The sequence below is a fragment of the Macrosteles quadrilineatus genome, unplaced genomic scaffold (assembly GCF_028750875.1).
Source record: "Macrosteles quadrilineatus isolate MER2022 unplaced genomic scaffold, UCM_ALF_1.0 Scaffold_9__3_contigs__length_116548681, whole genome shotgun sequence".
Lineage (NCBI taxonomy): Eukaryota > Metazoa > Arthropoda > Insecta > Hemiptera > Cicadellidae > Macrosteles > Macrosteles quadrilineatus.
Genome location: NW_026542602.1, coordinates 13,217,537 through 13,228,870, shown reverse-complemented (window position 1 = coordinate 13,228,870; position 11,334 = coordinate 13,217,537). Strand labels below are relative to the sequence as shown.

At 37.4% G+C, this 11,334-nt stretch overlaps 1 protein-coding gene across 8 annotated transcripts in view; it reads right to left on the bottom strand.

Moving 5' to 3' along the window:
• Positions 1-4,190: 4,190 nt before the first annotated feature.
• The window catches only part of LOC129002312 (tyrosine-protein phosphatase Lar-like), a 679,394-nt gene continuing 672,250 nt past the window's right edge, over positions 4,191-11,334 (bottom strand). For all 8 annotated transcript variants that reach the window (XM_054430012.1, XM_054430010.1, XM_054430017.1 and 5 more), the window contains 6 exons: positions 10,612-10,896; positions 9,958-10,113; positions 9,060-9,365; positions 7,142-7,422; positions 6,473-6,608; positions 4,191-5,997 (listed from right to left, as the gene is read on the bottom strand). In XM_054430012.1, the coding sequence (XP_054285987.1) occupies positions 5,929-5,997; positions 6,473-6,608; positions 7,142-7,422; positions 9,060-9,365; positions 9,958-10,113; positions 10,612-10,896 (1,233 nt within the window). In that variant the 3' untranslated portion in view covers positions 4,191-5,928. The remainder of the gene's footprint in view (positions 5,998-6,472; positions 6,609-7,141; positions 7,423-9,059; positions 9,366-9,957; positions 10,114-10,611; positions 10,897-11,334) is intronic.

The window sequence follows — 11,334 nt, the reverse complement described above, 5'->3', positions numbered from 1 at the left end:
ACGTCAAAATAACGTAGGCGTTTTTTCATGGGGGTAAATTTCCGGGGTAAAATTCCGGTGACCCGCCCAAGAACCAGTTCAACGGTTGGTTGCTGACGGTTTTATAATGTTTTTTAGTGCTCTCATTATGACTATTATGAGTGTGAATAGCAAAGTGTTGAGGATTCTGTTGATCGAAAACATAGAAGACAAGGATATTCCTGGACCAAAAGCGAACCTCCGTTGTGTACGCATAGTGTTTTTACCAGAAGTGATGAGGAAGGATATTTTAAAATACTTATACAAAACCAATTGAAAGCAAGGCCAGGGACTGTTATAGTAATACCAGAAACAGAAACAAAAGAACCCTGGGCCGTTTCGAGCCGCGCAGGTTTGAATGGTACGCCACACCTACCGGCGCGAACCATGTGATCTTTTCGTTTCTGCGCAGGTTGTTTTGTTTGTGGTATGTCTATAAGTGATTTTTCTACCCTTGCAAAGAAACAGTTTCACTCGTAGCGTGCTGTAAATTAAAGCTGAATGAGCAAGACACTGCTTCAATACACTTTTAATCTTCGTCAGAAGAGGGGAAAAATGCACTATTCTTGCTAGAAGACATCGAAGCTTGGCAAAACTATAATAATGAAATAAAAATTACGCGCTGTGCTCTTTACTTTTAGTTCGCTGTTCACGGAGGAATTATGAACTAAGCTATTATGTCATCGTTGCCTTATTTATCCTCCTGTATAAGTCAGACCCTAGGGAATGTGGTAAGGTTCATCATTAAACATCAACATCTCTATTCAATAGAAAAACAAAAAATCGGTTAGGCACAAGCAGAGTAATAGTATATTAGGTTACTAGTCTGGAAAATAAGTGTTTACCAGACGAGTCACCTGTCGACCAAGTGATTACCATACGAGTAGGGTAAACACATTTTGGACAAGTGACATATGATATTTTTCACCATACTACTCTCAACCAACCTAACAATAAAATACCCCCGCCGCAGCAAACCTGCCGACTAAGCGAATTTCCATTTGTCTGAATTTATTTTCAGTTAAATATATTTTAATAACATAAGGTTTAACGAGTACCTAGGTTTGCTGCTACAAGGAAACTAATAAAGTGTGTTTTTGAGTAAAATATTGATAGCTTAGTATAAAATAAATAAATTTGCCAAGTTTGATCAAAATATATCCATAAACAAGCAAACTACAACATTTGACAATATTCTCCATAAGAATAACATGGGAATTTTTAATTTACAATTTTTTAAATTTTCTCCGTTACTAATGATCGAACAAAAATACTTTTATATACTAAGTTATTTGTTTTTTTAAGCTCTTTAAAAAGGTCTAAAGAGAAATTGGGAAATTTTGTATTTTGAGGGTCAAAAATGAGATAAACCAATTTTTACCCCATAAAACCCCCCGTAAAGCCCCGTTCCCGTGGTCCGATCGTGCTGGTTCGCGAACTCATTCAAGTTTATCCCGCTTTACACCTTTAAACCAAATTTCATCAAAATAGGACAGATATTACTCAAGTTATCGCGTTCACGGACGTATATATATATTTATATATATATATATATATAAATCTATATATATATTTATATATATATATATATATACATATATAAAAATTTGAACGAATGGTGTTTTTGGCCTCTGGGGACATCAAAATGAAAAAGTAAATCAGTCCCGGGTCTAGGTCTTACCATGCCACCTACGGTAATAGCTACTTCCCTATAGGGAAATTCGCTAAAAAGAACTGTACAAATCAATTACTACATAAAACTTCCAGGAGAGGTTATTATTAACTATAACCAACCACTCATGTTGACAATGCAGCTTCTGTATGTTGATGACATAAGTAAGAGGGGATATTGCTACTGTTTTAATATCTTAATATGTGTTTTAATATTTTTTAAGGAAATAGCCTTTCGTCCAGCACTCATCATGGTTACAGGTCGGGGAAATCTACCACACCTCAGCAGTTATGGACCTTGTCAAGCGAGTCTCAGACGCATTTGAAAATAAAGATTCGATTCTTTTAACATTATGTGACTTAACAAAGGCCTTTTGACTGTGTTTCACATAACCTTCTGTTGGACAAACTTCGTCACTATGGTCTCTGTGGCAAGACTCTAAGTATGCTGGAGTCCTATTTGAAATTTGAATGGGAGGTTGCAGTGTGTTACTATTAACGGCTCGACATCGGCTACTCAACTAGTACACTATGGTGTGCCGCAAGGCTCAGTACTGGGTCCCCTACTGTTCATTTTATACATCAACGACCTTAGTGTTGAGGAGGGAGTGCTAATGTTCCCAAATGACACCACTCTTCTCAATACTCAACTGAACGAGTCAAAAATGCAGTTACTACTCTGTAGTCTCAGCGAAATAGAATTTCACAAAGCCGCTAATCCCGTAAAAATGTTGTTTTTCACTCTGGACCTTAAGCTATCCTGGGATAAACACATTGATGTGATTACCAAGAGATTGTCCAGAGTCCTGTTCCTGCTGCGGAAGCTTCAGAGCCTACTCGACTGCAAATACCTAACAGTGGTTTATCATGCCCTGTTCCATTCTCACATCAGCTATGGACTGCTTCTTTGGGGGCACGCTTCGGAGTGCCACAGACTGTTTTAGCTGCAGAAGGCAGCGGTGAGGATTATCACCTCTAGTGATTACCTAGATCACTGCTGTCCCCTGTTTCGAAGTTTGGGGATACTTACCGTACCATCGAACCATATCTTGGTTTCACTGGTATATTTTAAGCGACATGAAGCCTCCATCACCACCACAAGTGAAATTCATGACCACTACGTAAGAAGCAGATCTAATCTGGACATTCCGAGACGCAGGCTAGTTAAGACTTCAAAGCACTTCCCGGACTTGACGTTGAAGATGTTCAACAGGCTTCCAACTGATGTTAGGCTGTTTGAGAAAAACCGCTTTGAGCGTGTCTTGGTGTTGTGGCTAAAGGACATGGCTTCCTACTCAATTAATGAGTTTTTTGCCGATTCACTCACCTCCCTGCTCGCCATTTGTGCTCTGTAAATATTAATGTTATTTAAATGTTTTCATATTCAATTTCATGTATGAAGCGTTGTTTAAATTTTATTGACATGAACAATTCAGTTTTCTCTGGTATCAGTTCACGATGGAAGGAATAAGGTAAAAGGGAAACACTATCTAGCCACGAAATGGAACTTGAATTGAACGATACTTATCATCATATCACGATGAAAAAAACTACTTTATCAAACTTAAAAACATTATACAATATTTCATAATCTATTCATTTTTCTAATCTAAACACAATATGTCTTTACAATTGATTTTTGCGTAAAATTCAGCTGATTGACAATTTTTTTACAATTTTTTTTACAGGCTTAAAAAAATTTCCAACCTGCCAAAAAAGATTCTCCATTAGATGTTTCAGGGAACCTAACTCCCCAAAAAGTCTAGCAAGAGGTATGAGATAGAAAATGCAGAACTGCAATGTAATATAAATTTGAATTTCTAAATTTCAGTGTTCTCTACTCAATGTTGTGTAAGATTTATTTGTGTTTCTTAACTATTTAATCTAGTCTAAATTTAATATTCATGCAAGTTGTAAGCTCTGTCAATAAAAATAATTGTATTTAAATATTTAAATAAATCAATTTTCTGTAATGTATTTTTAATTCAAACACAATGGTGCTCGCTCCTTTTGAGCTAACCGGGAAGTTCCTGGTATTCGCTACACAAAAAATACTTTCCTTGCCACATGCAATACTTTCCTGAAATCAGCCAGGCAAAGCATTGTTTGTGTAGCGAAAGTAATGTTTATGTCAGGAAAAATCAGCTGATCACTATTTGTTTTTGATGTATGGAAATTCACGATTTTTGAAAATCTCAGCTGTATGGAAATGGGCTATTTTTGAATACAGAGTGATTTGGTTTGCATCCACTGTATGAAAGAATGAGTGTTTTTTTGACAACTTTTAACTATTAACTTGAGTTTACAGCCAATGGAATATTTGTATAAAATATTAGACAAGATTCAAACTTTGATAACACTTTTTTTATTTTACATTGTGCTTTCAACCTAAAATCTGTAATTGCTGTTCAAACTTATGTTTCTTTTAATTTTCCTGCAAACACATCAGTTTAAAATAAGTTCAAATAACAAACATTGAGACGGGAAAATAACTAATCAAATTACAAAACCAACTTCAATATATTTTCCAGCTGATTTCATTAGACGACCTGCCATTAATACTAATCCTTCCTTAAAGTAAAGTAAAAAATGAAATCATGGCTAAGATTAAATTAAGTTACAGAGGTTACATTAAAAATAATATCAAAGTTGGTGTCTTAAACATGTATATAAAATCTAACTAATCCGATTAAAAATAAGGTAAACTAAACAACCTTTTGGAAGTTGTGGTTTAGTAAATATAGCTACAAGTACCCATTGATGTCTTTAAGTCCCTTAGTCGTTATTGCACAAAAGACATCAAATAAAAAAAAAGATGTCTTAACAATCCAGTGTAAATGCAAATTAAATCTAAAATATCAGCTCAGGAAATCTAAGTAAAAACTCATTGTATAAAATAAAGATAAAATGAGCTTAAACGCTACATCACATAACAATATATTTCTGCGGCTTTAGTTCCTAACTACAAATAAGTACACTAAATTGTAAAATAAGTCGTTAATAAAATGGTATGTTAAGTTTCAGGTCTTTACTTTGAATTAAGAAATACTTATATTTATTATGATGTTAAACAGTCAATGTCTAGAAATATGTCTTGATGAGTTATGGCTTAACATAGTGTGGCAGAAATAAAGCTAGGCGTTGTACTTGAGTAGAAACCTACACTGACTAGACTACACCAGTATAACGATGACAAAGTGGCATGAAGATGGATTGAAATAGGTACATGTACCTACAGATAGAATTTGGCATGCATTTAAATTATTGATTAATAGAAGTGCAATAAGTAATATAGAATGTTGCTCATACCATGCAAAAATTACTTTTTTGTAAGATGAGGAACTGTTGTCAAATGTACAGTTGTAAATGGTACCTACATAAATTATATTTTAAGTTCTTCGGTAAGACAATATTCTCCTACTATGAAATAGAATGCCGACCAGTCATCGTTCACAACTTAACAAAACTATATAAAATATATATATATATCTAAATCTAAATAACAGTCAGTGCGTACTTAAAATTAATGTCATGATTCGCTGAATCTTCCAAAAACCACAACTCCCAAAAAGAAGAGGGATAAAACATACAATAACTACATGTGCGTAGTGGTAAGCCTGGCAGTGGCGGCAGGCACAGTTTTACCAACATCCCTCATGTAAAACCAACCTTTAACGAGCTAACTGAACTGACTTATTGTGACCTCGGGTAAAAAATCTTAATCTAAAATCTAGCTAAATCAACACTAATACAAATTTAGCACAACTTATGTTCTAAAACATAATCACAAGGATACAAATAGCTAGACGTCAACTCATAATAATTTGGACTCGATCTATTGATACAAACGCATCCCAAAAAGGATCCGCCGCTCGCCGTTGGAATGTTGAAACTGTAACCGGTTCGAGACGATCGTCAACAAGTTATTACTAGTAAAAAATTCAAACCTCAATAATTTTATACTCTATAGGACCAGGAAAGGGAGGGAAATTTAATTCATCCTAACACTGATTCTCGTTAGTCCGAGGTGAACTTGTTTACATATGCACAGAAGCGCCAATATCGAAATATTGAAAGCGGAAAGTCTGTAAAACCGGGAGACGTGATGCCTCGGGGGCGAGTCATTCAATCGATCCAACAACGGATGTGCCTACTAGGTGATATGTCTGAGTGAATGTACACTAACTACACAACACACACTGTCACTGTCTAGGCGCAGTACTCGACCCCGGCCTGGTGTCAGTTGGTGTAGTGATCAAACGATCCGAGGTACTCTAGAGAGGCTCGATAACAGAACTGGTACTGGTCCTGCAACACAAGAGAGTGTTCAACTACACAACAAACACAAATAACAAGTGTGTTGGTGTAGGAATCCATTTGAGGGTTTTCTGAAAATAGAAACATCATTTATAGATGCATTGGCGACATAAATCATAAGAATGAATTCCATTGTGTGGTTTTTCCACGCATGAAGAATGAAGATCCATGAAGGGGTCTCTTTATTAACTGAATGTTTGAATTTTATTTATGAATTACTGCTGGAATAAAGGTCCCTTGGAGTCATAACTTCACAAAAAATATGTTTTTTATTCCACTTTTCTATACATAAACAGAAGTTCTTTTTTGGGGATTATTTTGACTAAATGTTTATGTCTAAATTCCTATTTTGGTTTTCCGCATGAAAAAAGATGTTTGGGAAACCTATTTTTGGATTTCTGAACATAAGTATATGTATTTGAATTCTTTGTTGGTTTTTCTGCAGACTTTGGAATGTAAATCATACCTCTGTCTGAACCATGGCGGGTCTCTGGGTTCGTAAGATTCTCACAGTCTGGAACATGTCCACGACTCCCTCGTACTGCATTCGCTCCAACACTATGCTCAGAGAGATGAACACTCCAGTGCGACCAACCCCCGCACTGAAATGTAATAGAATGTGGTTATTTGCATTTCATTATCACTGCAACACTGAAACAGGTACACAATGCGACATCTTGAATACCAGTGAGCAAAACGTTTAGAGTATAGAGTGAGATTGCTAGTTACCTTTGTTACTAAGACCAGTCGTTTCTTAGTAACGAGGAAGCTACTGACTCTCCAGAGGATCGCACCATCAACCTACTGATTACCAGGCAAGCACTTTATCCACTCAGTTACCAGGCTATTTACAGCCCTTGATCAGAACGCAGCATCCCTCCACATAAGAATGGCGGCTAAAAATAATTTGCACCAGTGTGGCATCACAGACTGGGATTGTGTGTTTAAGTGAATAAAGATACGAGACCTTTGAATGTAATGAGATTGAGACAAATTATGGGTTGTGTTGAGCTGTCGTTAAAGCCAAAAATCTTCTTAGATGTGAATGGTCACATAAGTAAGGTGGCAATTAAAGGAGACTTGTAGTATATAAACTACTAATTAACATCCAATTTCTATCAAAGAATATGCTAACCTGCAGTGTACAGTGATGGGTCCGTCTTGGCCAAACTGCTCCTTAGTTTTGTGCACTTGTCCGATGAAGTCTATAAACCCTTCGCCCGACTTAGGCACGCCCTGCTCGGGCCAGTCAATGAACTGGAACTGCCTGAGAGTGCGAGAGCTGCCATCTCGTGCGTCTGTGACCTTGAACTCTCGCAGGATGTATTGAGGCATGTTGTACTCTGCGATCGGATCAACCACAAAACACTGGTACCTCACTGACCTCTCGCTCGGCCAGTACTGGTGGCACTTCTCCTGCAATGGAAATAGCACAAATGTTACAAAAATGTCATGTATTGAGTTAACTTAACACATTCGATGCGGCGGGTCCACCGGTGGACCCCGCGCGTCTCAGCTGAGGAGCAGGGGGTCCACCGGTGGGGGAGCGCGCATTGCATTGTTTGCCGGATCAGTGTGGTTCAGCCATTGTCGGGGGAACGTTGTAATTTTTACCAGCCTGTAGCTTATAATGCGAGCTTTATTCTGGTGTAGGTTGGTACAAAGATTTCCCGTAAAATCCCGTCTGGCAATGCTTTTGTCCCGTTTTCGGGGATTTTCTCAGTTCACAAAGACTCTGGTTATTGATCCAGGCAGTGCTGCTACCTTTGGGTGTTTCAGTGAACTACGTCCACTTTCCGAGTAACACAGAACAATCACCACTGCTCTTTTGTGATTCGTCTTACTGAGATATTTCAATACCAACAGCGATCGCTGATTCAGTTAGCGCGTCGGGGCTCCGCCCGGGCCTCGCCGCAATTGGCGAGCGCCTGTTTAAAGGTTTTCAGCAGCGAATGTGTTAATTTAATGGTTATTGGACACTGGGACAGAGGCTCAATGATCATTCTCATACATTACCGAGGTGTAATATAATATACCATCAAAAGCCAATTTCTTGAGTGACTATTATATAGTGTGACAAATACTATGTTGAAAATAATTTATACATCTTAAATTAATAGTATTTTCCCCTGCATATCAGACTTTTAACCAAAATAATTTCTGACCAAACCGTAAGGAAATGCCCAAAAATGTCTTATTTAACAGTCAAAATATTCAAGTAAGGTTTCTGTTACATATCACATCATATACAGTTACCTAAGACAACCATAGATAGATAATAGAAATCCAACTTAATTTTTGTGTTTAACGAATGTGGAAAACAAAAACTAACTACACAACTTAGACTGTTTTGTGTTAAACGACCCCCGCCTTCAGGAAGAGCTTTAAGCTTTTAGGAAAAGTTAGAGAAACAAAAGAAGTATAAAACATGATAGTTCACATAAAAGTGTATACGATGTTAATTAAGTCAAACTTGACCAATGCATCTGAAATATCTAATAGCACTGCTTTAGGGAAATTCTGGAAAACTATCAGGATACGAGATAGTGTGACATCCAAAATTATAATTGAAAGTTAAAAGATGAGATCATAGAGTACTCGTAAAGTAACAAGGCTCGTGCCTTAAATTTTCTACTTGTGTAAGAGTCCACTTGAGAATTTTACAAATAAATAGTTGCGAAATTACTGTTATCTTTGACAATACGTGCAACTAGACATTACTTATCTTTAAATTCTAGTCACAAAAATAGAAAAAAATGAAAGTAGGTAGAATGAGCCACCAGATACTGATGTAAATTAGTGATTTCTGACACCAACTTTTAACCAATCCAAACTAAAAGGACAGCTTATTGTTAGCTAAATCATACTTTTTAATCAACTACACGGACAAAAAAGATAGCAAATATTGTTTATAACTGCAGTGTAATCTTTGAGTGGCTCATTTGACTATGTTCTTTTTTAATAAAATATCTGCTACAAATGGTATTTAAGGGTAAGACATCAGTATCCAAAAGTGGCACAGACACATCAGCCTGAGATGTCAAAACACTGACCCTTCCCATTTCCTTGAGCTTGGTGAGCATGACGACAATGGTGGAGTTGTGTTCCCAAAGCATGCGCCAGAAGTCTTCCACAGTCTCCTGTAGGGGGCCTTGCGTTGCGATGTATGCGGCGCGTGTGCGGTATCCGTCGATCAAACTGGCGTTGATGTAGTCTGATCCTTCTACGTTACGCAATGGTGTGAGACACACCCTGGTGCTCTCTATGGGCAGGATGTGCACCAGTCGGTTCTTGTGCTTGTTGCACGGCTGGTTGGCCGATACAAAGCGAGAAGAATCACACTTGATGTTCGACAGTTTCTGAAATTGATAAATCTTGTTACCCATAATGTGAAGAGAATAGTTTAAATTCTGTAGGTAATTTAGTATTGATCAGTTTACAGATACCAAAAAAGGGACAGAAAAACAAAGCTATAAAAATTACATATTTAAGTAATTTGAATACGTAATTGTGTCATTTAAACATTATAAAAATTTAAACTAAAGTAGTGTCAGTAGGTGCATATCCAACTAAAGGATGGAAAAGAATTCACTAAATGGCAATTATTTACCGTAATAAGCTTGAAAACACACAATTTTAAGATAGGTCCTAATGTTTCCTATGTCCTAAAAATCCATGTTGCACAAAATTTGTAATAATTAACTACTCATTTCTACTCGCTTTGGAGTGTTTTAATTCTAAGAGGTTTGTTATAAATAACACAGAATAATAGATTAACTTAGGTCTGCTGATACGTAGAGGGAAAGCCAATAATACTCTGAAACAATATCTGAGTAACCAATAGGCATTCCTATATTCCTCACCGATAATTGTCAACTTAATTTACATCTTTATAAATTAAATAAAAAAAAAAAATTCCCATTCCCGCAAAGAGGTTGTTCCTGAACTGACCTTGAACTCCAACTCCATGCCTGTGGTGGTGTCCCCCATTTCTGGCTGCATCAACTTCTGTATGTGCTGATGGAGATTGCGGGCCGGAACCTCAGTGTTGCCACAGATCACAGCTTCCAGTAGGGCGTCATGGATAAATATGTACTGGTCCTCCGTCTGGCAAACATAACACGGGTTTCTAGATTGTAACATGGATCATGTTTACACTGCATTACAAGCAGTAACTTCAAGCCAGTTAGTATTTATTAGCTTGAGATCTGCTTTTTGAATTTGGAATTTGCATAAATTGTTGTTGGCATTTCAAGTTCTTTTGTCGCAGCCCTGCTTTTGGTACTACAAAGGACATGTTCCGATCAATGCTGCTAACTGTTTTTTCAGGCATTACTACGACCACAATAACTGAAACACAGCGCAAGCTATATAGTTAGTTACTGTTTTTTGGATGGAATAGAATTCAAACACTTTCTTGCACTCATTTGCACTAAGGTCATTGGTCGTTCATGCTCATGGGTGAGGCCAGTCATTACGCAGCTGCTATGAATCTGAGTATAAAAACATTACTGCTACTATTCCAATTGGTCATTTCACCATCCTTTTAGACCATGGTTTCCTAAACTTTTTTACTGGAAATTTTATGCTTATAAAATATCCTACCTGCACCATGTAATTTCGTTGAGCTCTCAAACAGGTGACGTGTCCATATATATCGATACTCTTCTCATGGCGCATGCGCTCAATCATGGAGTCAATGATGATGAAGCACCCAGTACGGCCCACACCGGCACTGCAGTGTACCACCAGTGGCCCGGCGTCCGGCGGGTTGCAGCCTCTCACCCGGCGCAGGAACTGTAGGAACGGCGCAGGGTGGTCAGGGACACCGTGGTCTGGCCAAGCTGTGAACTGCAGCTGCTTCACCTCACGACGGTCACTGTGTCCAGCCTGCCAACAGGGTTTGAGATGAAAATTAGTCAATGACTTCAAGAACTATATATACTTACAGACATCGGTACTATATTGAATATTCTACTCGTATTTGATTAAATAATAACCTAAATTATTGTCAGCAAGAAAGAAATATGATCCTGGACAATCCATAAAGCCATTTCAGAAGTAACCTTAATTCTCCCTACCTGTAAAACATAAATGGGCATAATAAATGGCCATTATTCCTCTTCTGTTGATTAGCAATTCAGTCAGGAATTCGTTGATTTATTCAAAAACCTTTAGTGTTTACCAAAGTTCATTCTCGATTTTCTCCTTATTTTGACTCATGAAACAATTCTCATAGTTAAGCTGTTTATTTACAAGGCACCCTGTATAGTTTATTTTTTGTGCCAGAGTGCACATGAGAAATTCTTAGAACCTTTTGGACCTTGT